The sequence below is a fragment of the Engystomops pustulosus genome, chromosome 2 (genome assembly GCF_040894005.1).
Source record: "Engystomops pustulosus chromosome 2, aEngPut4.maternal, whole genome shotgun sequence".
Classification (NCBI taxonomy): Eukaryota; Metazoa; Chordata; class Amphibia; order Anura; family Leptodactylidae; genus Engystomops; species Engystomops pustulosus.
This window is the reverse complement of record NC_092412.1, coordinates 22,330,225-22,350,299: the sequence shown is the minus strand read 5'-3', so window position 1 is coordinate 22,350,299 and position 20,075 is coordinate 22,330,225. Positions and strand designations below refer to the sequence as shown.

Below are 20,075 nucleotides of genomic sequence, written 5' to 3'. Positions count from 1 at the left end.
TTGTCGGACACAAAACTGGTGCAGGCACTATAAATACATGTACGAGCAGTTTGCACGTTCTTTTCAGTTCAACGTCAGACAGAAAACTGGTGCAAACGCTTTAATAAATGTGGGCCCAAGACTTGTACACTTATATGATTGTGATTGGTTTGGTTGGCTAATCTTGTGTCTACATTGTCGTGGAAATTCTTGCGAAGCAAATTTTTAAAAATATTGTCTTGAACCTAAGAAATCAGGTCAGTCTTATGTATAAATTTGGTGAATGCCTTGATAAAACCAAGTCTATATGCCCAACTTGTTAAATCTTTTGTCTTACAGACCTTCAAGATGTGGAGTTGATGAATCCTGCTCTAGAACAGTGTTTCCCAACCACAGTCCTCGGAGACAGTCAACAGTTCCAGTTTTCAGGATATACACACAGGAGCACAGGTAGATCCAACTCTAGTCTTGTCATGACAGAGACATCTGTGCTAAACAGTGTTCTGGTCCAGGTGGACTGATATTGGGAACATCAACTCCCATTGTTCCATTATTAATTTAAGGCCAAGGTCAAGCCAAAAACATGTGCTATCGGTAGAAGTGCAAAAGAAGACTCAAGTCACAACTTGTGGATTACTAAAATTGGGTCGTGCCCCATCAATATCTCAGATTTTAGAGTCAGTCTACAATAATCTTGCCTCTAGAGAACATAATACCACCATCCACCATGCGTTGAACACGCTGGACTCCATCATGCATCACTTTGATGACATTGATTTGTTTCTTCTCATCACCTTGCACATGTCTCCACCCCACCTTAGCCTTAAATGAGATGCTATAATTTTTTTGATTAATTTTGTTTTTTAATTAATTTTGCTTTTTTTTTTAAAAAAAAAATGTATGGCTGAAGAATACTTCGAATTGGGAAGAAACAACTCGTTCCTCCTTTTGGTTTTCCTAATTGTCCTAATTTTTGATGCCTCCAAGGTTACTGCCATATTTAATGGACTCAATAATTCAGGGGTGTAGCTAGTATATGATGGGTGTGATCTGTTCAATATTCAATGTAGGGATATTCTGATCTTTTGTAGTTGAAGGACTCTGAACACCGACAAACGTTCTTCACCAATCCTTGTGTTTTTCTTTTTGTTTTGGAAGAAACTAGAGCAAGTTTTTTTAGAATATGGGGCCATGGACAACATGAAGTGTCTCATTTATTTAAAGTATATATGTATGTATTAAACAATAACCCTACATCAATGATTTATATTGCCCACACAATTCTACTTCTGAGAAAATTTCCATTCACTGTGTAGGTACCACCATACATAATAATACTTCTATATAGTGCCTACAACATACTGCTATATCCATCATGCATTATAGTCCAATATAATTTTAAAATAATGTCATATACATATAAAACTTTCCCTCAAAAAACTGCCCAATACTGAAGTTCCCAGATGATACTGTAACTGAATCGGCAGATAATACCGTTATAGAATGTCAAGGAATTCTGGGTGGTTCCGTAGTAATGGAATCCGTAGAATATAGGGATCTTTGGCATTTGCCTAGTCATGTCTGTTTTAATTTTTTTGGACAATATTTTTTGTTCTTTTCTCTGCAAAAGGCAGCTTCAAAATAAATTAATATTTGAGGTTTTTATTGGGATATGAATAAGAATTAGCTGGGGTAATTCTGTCAATTGGAAAGTGGGCATTTCCAGTTGGACCTTGGACTTCCTGGGTCGAGGAGTACAATTGCAGATTTTTGCCAATTAAAACTTGGTAAATTTTTGAAGCCTTAAACAAACACTTATTGACTTGGATGTGGCCATGATTTTATTACTGTTACATTCCTATGACGGCCATAAATTCCGCGGATCTCAGTATTAATTATTTTATTAGACAAAATGGCCGCCTCCGTTATCAGCAGTAAACCCCACAGTTGACCTTAACACTCTAAAATAATTTTAAAAAATTACAAAAAAATTATATAATCAGCAGACATTTCCTAATTAAAATTAGGTATTTTTTTTTACAATTTTAATAGAATGATAATAATTTCAGTAATATGTGTAATTAAAAAAAAATTCTTTAAAAATATAGTAAATGCTACACTTAATTAAATCGTGATAATTGGGTCTATTATTAGACACATTCTACACATCAATTAACTTTTAGTGCCAGACCCAGGTACAACAATGCGGCGAGTAAATACTATTTTTTCTTCAAACTATTTAGTCCCATTTTTTTTTTTTTTGCATTTTTTCTTTAGTTTTTTTTATGAGATTTTAAGTAAAATTCAAGCAGACGGAATAATGTTGAATTTGGATGCACGAGACATAATGAACCTGCTGTCTATTACGCGTGACCTTATAACGAGCAGCAGAATAGCGGTAAAGAGACATTATGAATAATTATTTATTACACCGAGTGTGAAAGTCGGGAGAGAAATTTCACGCGTACCGCGTCGGCAGAACACTTCTGCTAATGAGTTAATTCTCCGAAGGATACGTACATTGCTAGTCAAAAGTTTTTAAAAATTACAATTCCAATCACGCAACTTTTTTCTTTTTTTTTTTTCATTATTAATAAGTTTGGAGATTTACTGTGGATTCCCCAAAGATTTATTTTTTTCGATCCCAAGTTCTTTAAAATATCTACTTATTAATTTACTTTGGGAGATGTAGTCAATCAGTAAGTTAATGTAGAAGCCCCTCTTATGGAAAGGGGGGTTATTATTTCTAGGTATGTGTATGGGGTGCTCAGTATTATTATCACAAATTATTTACAAATGAGATGAATTACTATAGAAAATATATGTTTTTTACAACCTTCTTCTTAAAGAAAATCTATATTTTAATATATTTTACGGATTCTATTTTTTAAAAAAAAATTAGTTTTGTGTTACACATTAATGTGATAGGAAGGGATATCCCACTGCACATTCTGCGGCCTGATCTCAGTCCCCATAATCACCTATGGCACCTGGTCACGGTGCGGTGAGCACACGCTCTACACAATGGGGCTTATTTACTAAGGGTCCGCGGCTGCACTTTTGACGTTTTTTCCATCGTTTTCGGGTTTTGCACGGCTGGGACAGGTATTTAACTAGGGATTTGAGTGACACGCGATGGGATTCTGGTGCAGCTGCCCTGGCTTTCATGCGACAGAAATCAGTGGTGGGGCGGGCTGTTGGACGATCCGACTGATTCAGACTAAGCGCAGGATTTAGATTTCAAATCACAAGATCAAGCACTTACATGCACCAGGAAGAAGAAGGCGAACTGCTTCAGACCTGAGCGGGGAAGCGACAGATGCAGGATATCGGGCGGACGATCTTAGACGATTATCGTCAGACAATGCACTTTTGTGAACTCCACAGGACATGTCCTATATTTTTCCATGTTACGACGCCGGCCACTAGTCTTTCAATGGAGATCGAAGGGGTGAGCAGTGCTCCTCTCTCCTGCCCGTTGCTGTATGCTAGGGTCTAAATGGGTTTAGTGACTAAGTAAAATGATAGCTAAAAGGAGTCTGCTGAAAAACAATCATACGATCAATGTCGATCACTGGTAGCTCCACTCCTAGCCCTCTCCACACTCCACTTCCTATGTTTCTTCTGCCACCAAAGGAAACACTAGAAGGTGATCATTGGTTAAAGCTAGTGTCTCCTATGGTCGTCGAGAAACACACAGGAAGTGCACACTGGAAACAGGAAGTAGCAGTACTGGAAAGGTGGGTGTGCAATAAGTAAAAATTTATTATGTTATAGACACTTTACCTATAATTTTACTAAGAAAGTAGAGCTTTTTTATCACATATTAGGAGATTTCCTCTTGATTGCCCACAAAAAGTAATTTTTTCTTACAAACCCAAGCATTTTTTTATGAATATACTGTTTTCTGGTTTACAACGCAGGAAAAATTCTACTTTCTTGCGAACCGCCAGGAAATCGTGACCTTTTGCCCCTTTTTCCCCCCTCTCATGCGAGGCCATGTTGGCGAAAAGTGGGAGAAGGCAGTGACGCCCTGGCCAGTTAAATATACTGCCCCAGGTTAGAGTTAATATCTAAACCTGGTTGGAAGCTCTTCGTAAATTAGTCGTGTCAGGCACCACTACGGGGATTAACAAGACTGGTGCTTGTCTTACTAAATCTCCCCCAACTAGTGTTTTTTTTTTACATTTTTTGGTGTCTTTTCTTTTTTTCTCAATTACATTTATTAATATTGGTACAAAAGAGTTTTTCCACAAATCTTGGAAACCCCCTGGGGGTAAGGCTCCGGGTTCTCACATCACTGTGATCTGCTGGTGTCGGACATAAGGCCCACCAACGTCACTTGTTATGCAGATGAAGTAATGTCCTTGGCACCACTAAGGCTACCAAAACAAGTGCCATTACTCCCCCCCTACCCATCAGCTGGGTCAGGAGACCACAATTCCCCAGATTAATTAAATTAATTTTGTACATTTTTACAAGGAGAAATTCTCTGGAAACCAAATTATTGTTGTGGTTATTCCTAGTTTACCTCAGAAATCCTAGATGTCCAATACAGTATGTTCCTAGATGTCAAAAGAAGAAATCTACCAATTAATTTACCTCAGGATTTTTGTTGTCACTTAGGGAGCTTCTCTAATGTTTTTTTTTTTTTTATTGTAATTTTTTTCTTTAATTTATTGGATGTATTATTATTACCACCAAGGAGATTAACATTAGATTCCCCAAAGCCTTCTGTCTCCAACCCCAACTTTCACATTCAATTTACCTCAGAAATTATAGTCCTTCCATCTGGGATTTTTCTTTTTTTTTTTTTTCCTTTCTAAGTAATTCCATATGTTTGTCTGCAAACGTCTTGAGGTATTTGTGGTCCAAATTTTTTCTTATTTGGTTTAATTGACCTCTATTTTTTCAGATCGTTCTAATAATACAAGCAGTTTGTGTTTTTTCCGCTTGCCGGGTATATAATTTCACCGTCCTTCAGGAGATAATAGGGATTAGCGCAGAGTTCTGTGACAGTGTAATAGGCCTCACATTTAGAATAAATGTTCGCAACAGTCCAAGGTTTATTTTTGTTGAGCAGCAGACACGAAGACGCAGCCACAACTACCATTCAATTGAAAGGATTTCCCTCATGCCTGATGACTAAAAAAAATAAATCGGTTCAGGACACTGGAAGAGCCGCCTGCCCGACCACTCTACAGATCTAAATGAATATTGATTGTCCATCTGCCATTATTTTGTTAACCTTGAACAAAAACACAAAGACCAGTCTTCAACGAGGCATTTGCATCTTGTGGGGGAAGGGGATGGACTGTAGAGAGTACCAAACCCAACCAAGAAAAACTGGCACTTGGCCCGGTACCTAAAACCCAACCTAACATTAAAGAGCTGAAAACTTAAGTGTTTGGTTAATTTGGGTAAGCCACCGCATTTTATTTTAAATTATGAAATCACATAATAAATTGTAAAACATTTTTTAAACTTGGTAGGCCCATTCGACTTCTTCCAATCTTGGGAAAAACTTTGCCTGAATGGGCAACTTCCAAAACGCCTTTGGGCCTGTGTAAAACTCCGCCTATGCTGTGACATCTGTAACAAAACAGCCAGAATCCGTAGGATAAGAAACCTGAAAAGAGATAGATCTGAGGGAAGAGTGGGTGGGAGACTTCTCACCCCTCTGGTCTTGGCGGCAGAAGGAAAAAGCCCCTCCCCCCCCCCCTTGCTCTCGAACTTTATAAATCACCCTGGCGGGTCCTCACCCGCCCCAAAACCGCCCCGACTGACCTCACTTAGGGAGGGGAGAAAGGAACAATCACCAAGAGCCCAGCCAACGGCCCTAAAATATCCCCCCCACAGTCCTCCGCCCCTTCGCTAATCTCTTTGGGGCTTATTAAACCCGTTAGATTACTTTTTCAAATTTTCAAAAAGTTTCTTGAGTGTTAACATGTAATTCACCTCTCATAAACTTTGCAGAATTCAGGAGTTTAACGTGAGTACTTGAGCTTTCCTTTCTGTAGTTGTGGGTGGAGACCAAGCTGCTGTGATTCACGGCTCCCCCTCCACTCTCCATAGACTCTGCAGAAAGATTTTTTTCAGCACTAGTATGCCAGTTTTATGGTGTACCGGCCCTGAAAAATCACAATTACGAACTGCTAGGAATTGCAAAAATTCCGACCTTTACGCTTACTTCATGGTAAGTGGAGGTGAAGGGACGTGGCCAGTGTGTGGTGTTTGTGCCTCCCACCTGCACACTCTCTAAAGCCTGTGATCGTTACAGGTCTGAATGGTTGCAGGTAATAGTCCAGTTAGTGTAGTAGGGTAGAGTAGCATAGAATTCTACACCACCACAGACAGCTACTGGATACATCGGTAGACCAGAGTCTCCTGATGTATCTGGTGCACAGGAGGGGCGGGGCTTACAAAAAGAGGCAGCATCTGCTAAATGTCCCTGTAAAGTAGTGATGGTGAACTTCTTGAAGAATGAGTGCCCAAACTACAAGCAAGACCCACTTATTTATTGCAATGTGCCTACATGATAATTTAAGCAGTACCGTATATATATACTTTAGTATAAGCTGACCCGAGTATAAGCCGAGACCCCTAATTTTCCACCAAAAACTGGGAAAAACTATTGACTCGAGTATAAGCCAAGGGTGGGAAATGCATTGGTCACAGACCCCCCCCCCCCAGTATATAGCCAGCAAGCCCCCAGTAATATATAGTCAGCCAGCTCCCAGTAGTATACAGCCTTCCAGCCCCTAGTAGCATACAGCCACCAGCCCCCTGTAGCATACAGCTAGCCAGCCCCTAGCAGCATACAGCCTGCCAGCCCCCAGTAGTATACAGCCAGCCTTCCCCCAGTAGTATACAGCCAGCCTTCCCCCAGTAGTATACAGCCAGCCTGCCCCCATGTAGTATACAGCCAGCCTGCCCCCATGTTGTATACAGCCAGCCTGCCCCCATGTAGTATACAGCCTGCCAGCCTTTAGTAGTATACAGCCTGCCAGCCCCCATATAGTATATAGCCTGCCAGCCCCCATGTAGTATACAGCCTGCCAGCCCCCATGTAGTATACAGCCTGCCAGCCCCAGTAGTATACAGCCTGCCAGCCCCCAGTAGTATACAGCCTGCCAGCCCCCAGTAGTATACAGCCTGCCCCTAGTAGCATACAGCCTGTCCCTAGTAGTATACAGCCTGCCCGTAGTAGTATACAGCAGCCCCTAGTAGTATACAGCCGGCCCCCACAGCACTTTGAAAAAATAAACTTATATACTCACCCTCCGATGTCAGCGCGGCTCCCCGATGTCAGCGTGTCCTGTCTTCTTTCTTCTCCTCTTCTCTCATGGACGCGGCCATGTTTTCTTCTAGCAGGCGCATCTATGACGCGGCCGCTGCTGACGTCATAGTATGCGCAGCCAGGAAGAAAACATGGCCGCGTCCATGAGAGAAGCAAGAAGAAAGAAGACAGGACACGCTGACATCGGGGAGCCGCGCTGACATCGGAGGGTGAGTATATAAGTTTTTTTTTTAAGTGGGTACATTTTTTTTGTATTAGACTCGTGTACTCGTTTTTCAGCACATTTTTTGTGCTGAGAAACTTGGCTTATACACAAGTATATACGGTAATTTATTGTTCACTGCTCTGTCACAGCTTTCAATCGTATTGGCATCTGGAGGACACCAATATAGTAGAAAGAAGAAGGAGAAATTCAGTTTATGATTGTAGCTTTGGGGGAAAAGAAGTGGGGGACTCGGGGCACTGTAAGCGGCCTGAGCTAAGTATCTAGTGCTTGAACTATGGTTCCTACATACACTTTAGCCCTGCTTTATGGTTTATTATTTCCATATGTGCTGACGACTGCACTCCTGCAATTATATAAATTAACTGAAGCCTAGATTCAGTGACCTTAGCAGTGCCTGAGCTAAGGTTCCAGTGCCTGAGCTAAGGTTCCCGTGCCTGAGCTAAGGTTCCAGGGCCTGAGCTAAGGTTCCAGGGCCTGACTAAAGATTCTTAGATACACTTTAGCCCGGCCCTGCTTTATTGTATATTACCTCCCCCAGTACTGACTATTGACTATTGAGTCGATGACTACACTCCTTCAAATAAATAAATGCACCAAAGTCTTGCTCCAGTGCCTGAGCTAAGGTTCCAGGGCCTGAGCTAAAGTGCCAGGGCCTGAGCTAAGTTTCCAGGGCCTGACCAATGATAGCCTAGCCCTGCTTTATTATACCCTTTAGCCTCCCCCAGTACTGACTATTGACTATTGAGTCAATGACTACACTCCTGCAATTACGATATATAAATGCACTGAAGCTTTGCCTGAGCCAAGATTCCAGTGCCTGATATAAGGTTCCAGTGCCTGATCTACGGTTCCAGGGCCTGAACTATGGTTCCTAGATACCCTTTAGCCCTGTTTTATTGTCCATTACTTTCCCCAGTACTGACTATTGAGTCAATGACTACACTCCTGCAATTATCTAAATGCACCAAAGCCTTGCCCCAGTGCCTGAGCTATGATTCAGACCTGCTGTATGGTATATTACTTCCCCTAATACTGACTATTGACTCACCTGTTACCCTATTGCGGACTCTATTAGCTTTGACTTCCGTTGCCTGACCACTGATTCTAAACCAGCCCTGACCTAGACCCCGCCCCTGACTATGCATCTTTCTTGACCCCTGCTATCCCTCTTAAGGACTGTCCAGCCCGACCCGCTGTCCTTTCTACCTAAGTTGGGATGCATACCGGTACACCACCCTAATGTGAGCCCGCTATGTAATCTGTTGTGTAATCCTATCACTATTTCAGGACAAAGAAATGCTATAATTGCAGATTTCTGTCAACTTCTTCATCTCCCACCTTCATTTCTTTTCCCCAGAGCTGCGTAATGCATTTTTTCCTATCATTTTCCGCCGTCTTCAAAGTCATGTTAAACTGTGACATATTTCTTAATGATGAGATGATTAAAGGGAGCGGAACACGGGCGGTATCCTGCAGAGTAATACAGTAAAGGGATTTTTTATTATTTTTGATTTTTGCATATCTGAGCTGAGCGACATTAATCAGAGTCGAAAATTGAGAGAATGAGATCAGCGCGCTCCGTATAATCAGCTCACAGTCACGTTAATAGCACCGGGCCATTAATAATGCATTAGTAAATATATATGACTGAATACCCTTACTATAGGTGAAATTTCCAGCTATTTTTAAAAAATTGTATTTATTTTTTTTCTAAACTGTTTCCCTCCAGACTGACTCTACTAAATGAAAGGGAATCCACCACTTCTTGTCCCAGGGTAAATTTGGGTATCATACAGGCGTTACCCTTCTGAGGATGTAGGGAAGTTTATAGTTTATGGGCGGGAAGGTGTAATGGGATTGGTGTCTCAAATTTCCTAAAGTGGCTCTTTTCCAAACAACCGGTGTAGGGGAGATGACTATGTCCCACCAGTAGAATGGGCCAATCTGATCCCCCGTTCTTTCACATGTAGTTGCATGGGTTGTGTTATGGGTAACATCACCCCTAGGCCCCTCGGTATAACAATGGGAGTCATACACACAGGTTAAAGGGGTTGTTTCACTACAGACTAACCCATTTATATAGAAGACATCTGATCACCTCCTCAGGCTGAGCGTGGGACTCCACTGCAATAGTATAGTACCTTTAAGAGGTTGGCGTACTGGTGTAAATGTGTGATCTGCTCATCAATTCCCATGGAATCTACGCTCCTTTCATCTATGTACTTTTGGCCACTCTTTCTCTCGATCGCTTGGTCAAAACCCAACCATTCGAATCTCAGGCAAATTGGAATGTATGTATGTATGTATGCATCCCGGTGAAATGGGATTGGATACAATGGTGGTACCCCTTAAAGGTACCCATACACTTTCTCTAGATGTTCCTCTTGGTTCCACCACACACATAGGGAAATCGAGGAGAATGATACAATGTTGGTTTCTTATGTTCCCTGAACATCAAAGGACAGGGCGTGTTGAAAGTCAACAAGTCCTCTCCTCCACGTCCACAACATCTGCCGGCCTGACCAATCAAATGTCCCCATATACAGTACTTTCCGTTAGTAGTCAATAATATGTATCACAAGTCGAAACAAGTCTCTAATCCACCAAAAATGTCTATAGAGTCATTTCCTATTTTTCTTAAGTGACAACCATTACAACCCAAATAACTGACCCCCACAGGGGTTGTCGCCCACTTTCCTATCTATTAGGTAGATAGATTATTATATTAGTAAATAACCACTGATACACGGGATATGATGGGGGGGGGGGGGTCAAAACTCACTCAGACTTATTAGTCTCAAAGATGGAAAAAATGAGATGTATAAGGAAGTGAGATTTGGAATTGACTGATCCCATAATATGCGCCTAACGGAGGAAAAACTGTAAAAACCTTTTAAGTCTAATGGCTTTATTATACACCTAAATGTGATAAGTAGCTGGGAAGGAAACGTTTCCCTACGATTTCTCTCCCAGCTTCTAAATTGCTGTAACTATTTGAACCTTGCAGTACATTAGGCACTTAAGTGGCAGCGTGACATTTAGTGGAGAGAGGGGTCTGACGAGTGGGAGCGCACCAGAGGCACGTCTGGCAATTATACCGAGGCCTCCTGAGGCTCCCGTAGCACCAGGACCCGACTTTTACTGCAATTATACTTGTAAATATGAGGGAGTCGGTGACCGTGTTTTTTAGACAGGGGCTGATGTTGATGATGAAGAGTTGGCGGTTGTCTAAAGCAATTTTTTTGGAATGAATTACCCTGCAAAAATACATTTATATAATTTTAAATCCATTTGTATTTTATTTTTAGGGATATTGGTTTTTTTACACTTATTTTCCTTTTTAGTTATTTTTTTAGATATTTGTGATTTAAAAAGCAGAAAATATTTTGAGGATCTGACATTGGACTTTTCTTAAATTTCATTCATTAAATAGTGAAGATATAGTTTGGAATTAATCGGATTGTTAGGAAAAGGTATCACCTTTTTTTGGGAAAAGTGATTTCCAGTCAGATCTCATCTGTTTCTTAGGTTAAAGGGAAGCTCCCTGGGTAAAAAGTTTATAAAAATACTGTAATGTACATTAAAAATGTGAAAATATTGTATTTTACAGCTTCCTGTCACTTACAATGGATAAGTTTTACCACTTCCTGTCACATTTGATAGACAGCTAACTGCTTCCTGTCACATGTGGAGGTAGGTAGAGAGTTATCTGTTGTGGCGCACTCACAAACTCTGGTATGGTACATCATGGTTAAAGAAGCATTTATTTGAAATATCTCGGGTCACAACGCGTTTCGGAGTAGCTAGGACTCCTTTCTCAAGTGGTGTGAGACTGAAAACGAAGTACATTTACAAAATACACAAAAAATAAATAAATAAATGGAGCAATACAATTTTTTGAAGAATAAGAGAATAGATAGTAAAAGTGCTTGATAACAATAAGTGTAAAAAATGGCAATGGTACTTAAAATATGGGTTTTAGTAAATATATGAATCGATAAAGTAAAAATACATATGCAAATTATTGCTGGTTGTGCATACGATAAAACATTGCATTGCTGAGAGGGTAAAAAATTTTTTTATAAACATTATTTCAAACATTATTAAAAAATATATAAAAATATATGAAAATAGAAAATTTTTATATTAAAAGTGATTAAAAGCTTTTCACTGTCAATCGCATTAGACAGGAAACCTCTTCTTGATAGACGGCTAACCACTTCCTGTTACTTATGATAGATGGCTAACCAATTCCTGTTCTTATGATTGATGGCTATCCACTTCCTGTTCTTATGATTGACAGTTAACCACTTCCTGTCACATGTAATAGATGGTTTATCACTTCCTGGAATGGTTTCACTAGTTCCTGTTATGTGATCAGTAACTCCCTGTTATGTGTGATGGACAGGTTTTGTTACTTTTTGTCATTTATGATCATTTCTTCTGCTCACATGTGTCAATTTTTTGCCCCTGCTTGTCCATGTGACTTATAAATACCATTTGTTGCACTGCATGCATTACTATGCAACCTGAGGTATGGGTTAATCCTACCAGATAACGCATGCTCCACTAAAATTTGGTATCCAATATCATTTACTTTAGACCCATATTACACTTTTGACCCAGTCATAGCTAGGTAAGTGCATTTGATATTTTTACTTGCCCCAGCCCACAGGATTGTAGAGATCCAAAAGGTGAGCAGCTGGCTTCAAAGACTATAACTCAAACCGGAGGACCTAATACAACCACATGTTACATTACCAATGGGAACCTGTAATACCTTCTTTATCCCTTGGGGGCACTGCAGTAAAACTGAACACTTACTGATGGATTTCCTAACAAAATTACAACCCCACCACCAGGATATTTGGTCAACTGTGGGTGTTGGGGTCAGTAATTGTTCAGTTTTACTACAGTGCCCCCACAGGATAAAGAAGGTATTACAGGTTCCCATTGGTAATGTGACATGTGCTTGTATTAGGTCCTCCTCCTTCTCTCAGTACATGTCCTGGCCACAAAGAAGTGAATTGGCCCCAAATCATGTTTTTGGCAGGCAGTGCCCCAGGTTTATAACTGAAAATCAGGTTTCCTGCAGCTTATAGAGAGCAGAAGCAAAAAAAAACATGTTTTCCTGACACATAGAAGGTAATTTGCCAGCGATAGAGAGATCCCCCACAGTAGTGAATATCGCTTTCTGGGGAGCACTCAGCAGCCAAATGAGTATTTTTAGCCCCGAACTGGAAAAAAACAGACCTGGCGAAATCCTATTCTCCACATGTTCTGGAGAGAGAGAGAAGCGGCCTGCGAGGAGCGGGAGCGGGGGCTGATTTGTTTTGTGCAGCTGTAGTAGAGACGTAGCTGGAGGTATATAGCAGCATCCAGGGAAACGTCTGCTTCTGGCTAATATACTCCTGATCCTCACCGCACCTGCAGCCTGACAATGGAGGCCACACGTCCATCATATGCTGATATACACACACGTAATGAGCCAGACTATCTGATACTACCTGGAGCAAAGGAAAAACAATTCAACCTCAAGACTGTCAAAATATATGGTTTTTTTTTTTGCTGTACTCAGACATTTATTGCATTCCACAATAGTTAATAAATGTATTATTGTATCATCAGAGTTGAAAATATATATCATACGCGTTTTAGTAGTAGTATTTTCTACTGTAATCATTATTTCTATTATACTGCTGCAACCTATGTACAAGAAAAGAACTACTATAATACTGCCCCCTATGTACAAGAATATAACTACTATAATACTACTGCCCCCCTATGTACAAGAATATAACTACTATAATACTGCCCCCTATGTACAAGAATATAACTACTATAATACTGCCCCTATGTACAAGAATATAACTACTATAATACTGCCCCCTATGTACAAGAATTTAACTACTATAATACAGCCCCCTATGTACAAGAAAATAACTACTATAATACTGCCCCCTATTTACAAGAATATATCTACTATAATACTGCCCCCTATGTACAAGACTGATACTATGATAATACTGCCCCCTATGTACAAGACTATAACTACTATAATACTGCCCCCTATGTACAAGAATATAACTACTATAATACTGCCCCCTATGTACAAGAATATAACTACTATAATACAGCCTCCTATGTACAAGAATAAAACTACTATAATACTGCCCCCTATGTACAAGAATATAACTACTATAATACTGCCTCCTAACTACTATAATACTGCCCCCTATGTACAAGAATATAACTACTATAATACTGCCTCATATGTACAAGAATATAACTACTATAATACTGCCCCCTATGTGCAAGAATATAACTACTATAATACCGCCCCCTATGTACAAGAATATAACTACTATAATACTGCCCCTATGTAGAAGAATATAACTACTATAATACTGCCCCCTATGTACAAGAATATAACTACTATAATACTGCCCCCTATGTACAAGAATATAACTACTATAATACTGCCCCCTATGTACAAGAATATAACTACTATAATACTGCCCCCTATGTACAAGAATATGACTACTATAATACTTCTCCTTATGTACAAGAATATAACTACTATAATACTGCCCCCTATGTACAAGAATATAACTACTATAATACTGCCCCCTATGTACAAGAATATGACTACTATAATACTTCTCCCTATGTACAAGAATATAACTACTATAATACTGCCCCCTATGTACAAGAATATAACTACTATAATACTGACTCCTATGTACAAGAATATAACTACTATAATACTTCTCCCTATGTACAAGAATATAACTACTATAATACTGCCCCCTATGTACAGGAATATAACTACTATAATACCGCCCCCTATGTACAGGAATATAACTACTATAATACCGCCCCCTATGTACAGGAATATAACTACTATAATACTGCCCCTATGTACAAGAATATAACTACTATAATACTGCCCCCTATGTACAAGAATATAACTACTATAATACTGCCCCCTATGTACAGGAATATAACTACTATAATACTGCCCCCTATGTACAAGAATATAACTACTATAATACTGCCCCCTATGTACAAGAATATAAGTACTATAATAATGCCCCCTATGTACAAGAATATAACTACTATAATACTGTCCCCTATGTACAAGAAAATGACTACTATAATACTGCCCCCTATGTACAAGAATATAACTACTATAATACTGCCCCCTATGTACAAGAATATAACTACTATACTACTGTCCCCTATGTACAAGAATATAACTACTATAATACTGCCCCCTATGTACAAGAATATAACTACTATAATACTGCCTCCTATGTACAAGAATATAACGACTATAATACTGCCCCCTGTGTACAAGAATATAACTACTATAATACTGCCCCCTATGTACAAGAATATAACTACTATAATACTGCCCCCTATGTACAAGAATATAACTACTATAATACTGCCCCCTATGTACAAGAATATAACTACTATAATACTGCCCCTATGTACAAGAATATAACTACTATAATACTGCCTCCTATGTACAAGAATATAACTACTATAATACTGCCCCCTATGTACAAGAATATAACTACTATAATACTGCCCCCTATGTACAAGAATATGACTACTATAATACTTCTCCTTATGTACAAGAATATAACTACTATAATACTGCCCCCTATGTACAAGAATATAACTACTATAATACTGCCCCCTATGTACAAGAATATGACTACTATAATACTTCTCCCTATGTACAAGAATATAACTACTATAATACTGCCCCCTATGTACAAGAATATAACTACTATAATACTGACTCCTATGTACAAGAATATAACTACTATAATACTTCTCCCTATGTACAAGAATATAACTACTATAATACTGCCCCCTATGTACAGGAATATAACTACTATAATACCGCCCCCTATGTACAGGAATATAACTACTATAATACCGCCCCCTATGTACAGGAATATAACTACTATAATACTGCCCCTATGTACAAGAATATAACTACTATAATACTGCCCCCTATGTACAAGAATATAACTACTATAATACTGCCCCCTATGTACAGGAATATAACTACTATAATACTGCCCCCTATGTACAAGAATATAACTACTATAATACTGCCCCCTATGTACAAGAATATAAGTACTATAATAATGCCCCCTATGTACAAGAATATAACTACTATAATACTGTCCCCTATGTACAAGAAAATGACTACTATAATACTGCCCCCTATGTACAAGAATATAACTACTATAATACTGCCCCCTATGTACAAGAATATAACTACTATACTACTGTCCCCTATGTACAAGAATATAACTACTATAATACTGTCCCCTATGTACAAGAATATAACTACTATAATACTGCCTCCTATGTACAAGAATATAACGACTATAATACTGCCCCCTGTGTACAAGAATATAACTACTATAATACTGCCCCCTATGTACAAGAATATAACTACTATAATACTGCCCCCTGTGTACAAGAATATAACTACTATAATACTGCCCCCTATGTACAAGAATATAACTACTATAATACTGCCCCCTGTGTACAAGAATATAACTACTATAATACTGCCCCCTATGTACAAGAATATAACTACTATAATACTGCCCCCTATGTACAAGAATATAACTACTATAATACTGCCCCTATGTACAAGAATATAACTACTATAATACTGCCTCCTATGTACAAGAATATAACTACTATAATACTGCCCCCTATGTACAAGAATATAACTACTATAATACTGCCCCCTATGTACAAGAATATGACTACTATAATACTTCTCCTTATGTACAAGAATATAACTACTATAATACTGCCCCCTATGTACAAGAATATAACTACTATAATACTGCCCCCTATGTACAAGAATATAACTACTATAATACTGCCCCCTGTGTACAAGAATATAACTACTATAATACTGCCCCCTGTGTACAAGAATATAACTACTATAATACTGCCCCCTATGTACAAGAATATAACTACTATAATACTGCCCCCTATGTACAAGAATATAACTACTATAATACTGCCCCTATGTACAAGAATATAACTACTATAATACTGCCTCCTATGTACAAGAATATAACTACTATAATACTGCCCCCTATGTACAAGAATATAACTACTATAATACTGCCCCCTATGTACAAGAATATGACTACTATAATACTTCTCCTTATGTACAAGAATATAACTACTATAATACTGCCCCCTATGTACAAGAATATAACTACTATAATACTGCCCCCTATGTACAAGAATATGACTACTATAATACTTCTTCCTATGTTCAAGAATATAACTACTATAATACTGCCCCCTATGTACAAGAATATAACTACTATAATACTGACTCCTATGTACAAGAATATAACTACTATAATACTTCTCCCTATGTACAAGAATATAACTACTATAATACTGCCCCCTATGTACAGGAATATAACTACTATAATACCGCCCCCTATGTACAGGAATATAACTACTATAATACCGCCCCCTATGTACAGGAATATAACTACTACAATACTGCCCCTATGTACAAGAATATAACTACTATAATACTGCCCCCTATGTACAAGAATATAACTACTATAATACTGCCCCCTATGTACAGGAATATAACTACTATAATACTGCCCCCTATGTACAAGAATATAACTACTATAATACTGCCCCCTATGTACAAGAATATAAGTACTATAATAATGCCCCCTATGTACAAGAATATAACTACTATAATACTGTCCCCTATGTACAAGAAAATGACTACTATAATACTGCCCCCTATGTACAAGAATATAACTACTATAATACTGCCCCCTATGTACAAGAATATAACTACTATACTACTGTCCCCTATGTACAAGAATATAACTACTATAATACTGCCCCCTATGTACAAGAATATAACTACTATAATACTGCCCCCTATGTACAAGAATATAACTACTATAATACTGCCTCCTATGTACAAGAATATAACGACTATAATACTGCCCCCTGTGTACAAGAATATAACTACTATACTACTGCCCCCTATGTGCAAGAATATAACTACTATAATACTGCCCCCTGTGTACAAGAATATAACTACTATAATACTGCCCCCTATGTACAAGAATATAACTACTATAATACTGCCCCCTATGTACAAGAATATAACTACTATAATACTGCCCCCTATGTACAAGAATATAACTACTATAATACTGCCCCTATGTACAAGAATATAACTACTATAATAGTGTCCCTATATATTTTGTCTATTGGTTCTTCTATGCTCTGCATTGTGTGATATGGATGCAGGGATTGTAGTCAGTGAGGCCATATGTTGACTGTTCTCAGCGGTACTTTTTATGACATGTGATCTCTCCCCCTTCTGGCTATATTGTAATCCGCCGCTGCATAAATGTCTCTTCAATGTAGTTTTGATTTTATGTGTTGAAAAAGACAGAGCAGATGGCAGGAATCCCGCAGCCGGGAGAAATCCAGTTTTTATTTTCACGCATTAAATCTGATTTTTTTTTTTTCTGTTCTTTAAGCAGAAATAAGTAGTTTCTTAGAAAAGTAACAGACCCTCGAGTTACAAAGTTACATGTTTTATTTTTTTTTTACTCTTTTATGGGCAGAGGTTTTTTATAGCTTGTATTTAAAGCTACAAGTCCTGTTACAGCTCTGTTCATAAGTTTTACCAAGTATACGTTTCCCTATAGATTCATCATTTCGATACCCACTCAAATTTTGTGGTTGTCTGAAGAAACTTGTGCAACATTTATTCCACTTGTATAAAAAAGTTGAAGCAACAAAGTGGGAGAAGGCCACAGAGATATTAGATGAGGTTAATATGGAAAAACTCAGTTTCCATGTAGTATAATCCACCACTAGGGGGCGCAATTTGTACACATTTGCAAGTCACTCCCATTTAATGTTAATTGGTCCCTTTTTTGACCTCTCAACCAATTTACAAGGTCATGATGGCCCACATGATGAATTTTAACACCCCTGTGGCCCCTCTCTGCAGTCATCCCTGCCCCAGGAGGATTTCCAGAATAACTGATCATTGATGATCCTACTCCAATTGTTTATTTATTAAAGGGTTTTTCATAAATTTTGAAAATCACTATGGGCCAAGTTGGGGGAAAAAAAGAACATATACTTACTCTGCTCCACCTTCCGGCTCCAGTATTGATCCTGTGCTGCCGGTATTTGGGCCTGCATCCATTCTGGGGGCTCAGTGTATACTCATTCAATGAGTGGCCTCCTCAGACACAGGATTTTACTTTCATTGTACATAGGGACTTCACTTTGTGGTAAGAATCAGCCAGTCATTGGATGAACTGAGTCCTGTGACCCCAGGAACTTCCCCAGTGCCGGGGCAACACAGGAATCGGTAGCCATAACTGGCATGTGATCTTTTTAGTTCACACACCGATCCCCGGAGATCATACAGAGGAGACCTCTTTCCATCTGAACTCAGCTGGAGCAATCAGTAAGTTTTTCTGGAGGACCCACCAACCATTCATTACAGGAACAGTATATTGATTGTGGTGCAATACCTCCTGTACCCTGTGGGAGTGCTGCAGAGAAAAGCAACACTTGTTGCTGGATACTATTGTAATCTTAGTTGATTGCACTACATACCAGGACATCCGATAACCAGTGAACACAGGGATCCCGCAATACCATTAATAGACAGGGGGGGCACTGTTTCTGGATAGCACCACATATTCTAATCCTCTAAGACCCCTTTACAGGCCCATGGTAGGTAGGAAATAGAATGCAGATCGAGATTAGCCACCTCCACTTCATTCATTCTTTAGGCTCCACCTTCTGGTCATCGCTGCAAGTTCTTCGGTGTGAGACCCCCAGCGAACAGACAATCATTCCCAATCCTATGTCTAGGGGATGTTGTTTGTGACACAACCCCTTTAAGAGGAGGCAGAACTACAATACCACAGACACAGTAATTTAGCATCCAAATTTTTCTGGACCTGTATAGAGAGCGAGTTTTCCTGATCAAAGAGATTATCTAGAATTCTAAAATACACTTGTTTTCTTCCCAGATAGAGCGCCACCCCTGGATGTGTCCAGTATTGCAGCTCATGTGCATGCAGTTGAATAAAAAATTTATTGGAAATGTAGGTTACTTAACATGTCAAATTAGTAAAGAAACCTTCCAATGGCCACCCGGTTCTCGGGGATGGCCATGGGTGCAATGAAGGGTCACAGTGTTGGGTGACTCGGTTAAAGGTGACTGAGAGTTCATGGTGATGTATAGTCACATGACTCATAATCCGTCTCAGTTTTGGCTCAGTGCAGCGGTGTCGCTCCTTCCCCTTTAATAATAGACACCTCCATGATGTGTAATTACTGTCACGCCGAGGCTCGTATGTCTCTCCGCGAGACGTCGTGAACTTACATAATCACACTCATAATGACATTGATTATCGACTCTGCCCTGACATCTCTACAGATTTATCTTCCACTTTCTATGATGAGTCATCACTTCTTCTACATCTGACGATG

General features: G+C 39.1%; 1 protein-coding gene across 8 annotated transcripts in view; it reads left to right on the top strand.

Annotated features, from left to right (window-relative positions):
• Positions 1-20,075, top strand: part of TENM4 (teneurin transmembrane protein 4) — a 907,493-nt gene that overhangs the window by 616,644 nt on the left and 270,774 nt on the right. For all 8 annotated transcript variants that reach the window (XM_072133988.1, XM_072133989.1, XM_072133990.1 and 5 more), the window contains exon 8: positions 319-429. In XM_072133988.1, coding sequence (XP_071990089.1) covers positions 319-429 — 111 coding nt within the window. The remainder of the gene's footprint in view (positions 1-318; positions 430-20,075) is intronic.